The following is a 2,268-nucleotide window of genomic DNA, read 5'->3' as shown; positions in this document are numbered from 1 at the left end:
GAAACCAATGCATCTTAAAATGCACTTAAATATTGTTTGGTCCAAAAAATGTAGTCTCATTGAAATTTATTTTGTAACTGACGTTGTAGATGGTTGGCACGTGGCAAAAGAAAACAAAAAGATGGTGGTTCTACCTCTAGGCCAGCCTCACACGTGTAGAATTCTGCTGGAGTATACTTTACGTGAGCCTGTGCATGTCTCATGCCCTTCACAAATCCCACCACCTTTTCCATTGTCATAGCTCATTTCTATTATCTATATAAACCCCACTCCCAACTTCACTTCAACCCACACCCATCTAAACACAAAACAATTACTCAGCTTCAACCTTTTTTTTTTCTCTGTCAAATCCTCTCTTGTGAATCCATGGCTGCCTCTGTAGATCCTTTGGTGGTGGGGCGGGTGATCGGCGACGTTGTCGACATGTTTGTACCAACGGCTACGATGTCGGTCTACTTCAACTCCAAGCATGTCACTAATGGTTGTGATATTAAGCCTTCTATGGCTGTTAACCCTCCAAGGCTTCTCATTTCTGGTCATCCTTGCGATCTTTACACTCTGGTATTTCTCCCTCACCCTTTTCTCTTTATATTTTCATGTTTTATCATGCATGCATAAAAAATTATTCGAAGAGACTGTCAGACGGTTTTGACCGTAAGATTTCTGTGACAGTTTTGACGGTTTCGTTGAATAATTTTTTTCTTTCTGCATGTGTGAGTTTAGTGTAATGTTTTGTAAATTTTAGTTCTTTTGTGGCTTGCTAGGTGATGACGGACCCGGATGCGCCGAGTCCTAGTGAACCCCATATGAGAGAATGGGTGCACTGGTCAGCTTTCCTCCATTAATCTTTTGTTTATATTTTGCATGGCGTAATACTTGGATGCAATCTAATATGCGTAAAAGATAGTTGCAGCTTAATGCATTCAAATATTTTTTTTTGTTAGATGCATTTTGGGTCTTTTTTCCTCTATGAGACTATCTTTTACTTTCTTCCACTTTTAATTGTTAACATAGTTTCTTGTCTTGCATGATATTGATCACAGGATAGTTGTAGACATTCCTGGTGGTGCAAATCTGAGCCAAGGTAATTATATCTAAGAAATAGATTATAAAGTCAAAAGAGAAGTTTATGTGAATTCTATTCTTTAGAAAGGAAAAAATTACTTTTTATTGCAATGAATATACACCAAAGCATTTTTCTTTTTTTTTTTTTTTCTCCTTCATAAGGAATAAAGAATACTTGCAATAGTACTTTCTCTCAACATTCCTACAATTGCATGCATGTGATTTCTACATTTTTATTATATACACAAACTTTCAATCATTATCATATGTATAATATATATATACATATACAAATTTCTAAAAAAATACCTCATGTATATTCCTTCAAGAAAAATATAAAAAGATAAAATTGTTGTCAATTACATTTTGTTCTCATGAGAATAAAAAGATAAAACCACATCATATATTACATTATATTATCTCATTGTTTCATCCAGAAAACAGTACTTTCAATTCATGTTCCATCTAGAAAACACTAGTTTCCGAGTTTTACGAGTTTTATTAAGAGTTGTACAATGGAACAGGAAAGGAGATTGTGCCGTACTCGGGCCCCCGACCACCGATCGGAATTCACCGCTACATCCTCCTGTTGTTCAAGCAAAAGAGCCCTATTGGAATGATCGATCAGCCCGCGAGCCGTGCCAATTTCAACACTCGCCTGTTTGCAAGGCATTTCAATCTGGACCTGCCAGTGGCTGCAACCTATTTCAATTCTCAGAAGGAGCCAGCTACCAAGAAGTATGCCCTTGCAGCCTGAAATAATCATAATAATAAAACAAGACCCACCAACCATATATGATCTCTCACTATATATATATATTAAAAAAAAAAAAAGTTTTTTAAGTTTTATAATAATTAAGAAAAATAATAAAAAGCTGGGAGAGGAAAATTGGTATACTGCCATGGAAGGCTGTACTGTTGTCCAACAGCTTCTTCTTGAGTGCATCCCCCTCTCCTGTTTGTGTTTTAAGTTTGCTGTATGTTGAGAGTGGTTGGTGGTAATAATGTGTGTGTATTCTGCATGTAATAGTAAATATATATGTTTTCATACATATATATTATATATATAAATGGAAATAAAGTGTCCCTAGCTATATTTCCATTTCTGTTTTATAAGTTTCTGTTTTTTAAATTTAACATAGGTTAGAGATGCAAACTTTGAGTAATGCTCATTTCATTATAAGGTCACATTTACCAAATCAT

General features: G+C 35.2%; 1 protein-coding gene across 1 annotated transcript; it reads left to right on the top strand.

Annotated features, from left to right (window-relative positions):
* The first annotated feature begins 297 nt into the window (after positions 1-297).
* Positions 298-1,956, top strand: E12A11 (PEBP (phosphatidylethanolamine-binding protein) family protein). Its single transcript, XM_039039711.2, has 4 exons — positions 298-561; positions 765-826; positions 1,044-1,084; positions 1,590-1,956. Exons 1-4 carry the CDS (start codon positions 367-369, stop codon positions 1,820-1,822), a joined length of 531 nt encoding a protein of 176 aa, XP_038895639.1. The 5' UTR covers positions 298-366; the 3' UTR covers positions 1,823-1,956.
* The last annotated feature ends 312 nt before the right edge of the window (positions 1,957-2,268 follow it).

This window comes from Benincasa hispida, chromosome 8 (genome assembly GCF_027475165.1).
Source record: "Benincasa hispida cultivar pf3 chromosome 8, pf3_genome.v1.1, whole genome shotgun sequence".
Classification (NCBI taxonomy): domain Eukaryota; kingdom Viridiplantae; phylum Streptophyta; class Magnoliopsida; order Cucurbitales; family Cucurbitaceae; genus Benincasa; species Benincasa hispida.
The sequence above is the reverse complement of the archived record's forward strand: the minus strand, read 5'-3'. Positions and strand labels throughout refer to the sequence as shown.

Coding starts and splice junctions, on each gene's coding strand:
- E12A11 (XM_039039711.2), top strand. CDS start 367: ATGGCTGCCTCTGTAGATCCTTTGGTGGTGGGGCGGGTGATCGGCGAC. Junction 562..764: donor CTTGCGATCTTTACACTCTG/GTATTTCTCCCT, acceptor GTGGCTTGCTAG/GTGATGACGGACCCGGATGC. Junction 1,085..1,589: donor TGGTGCAAATCTGAGCCAAG/GTAATTATATCT, acceptor ACAATGGAACAG/GAAAGGAGATTGTGCCGTAC.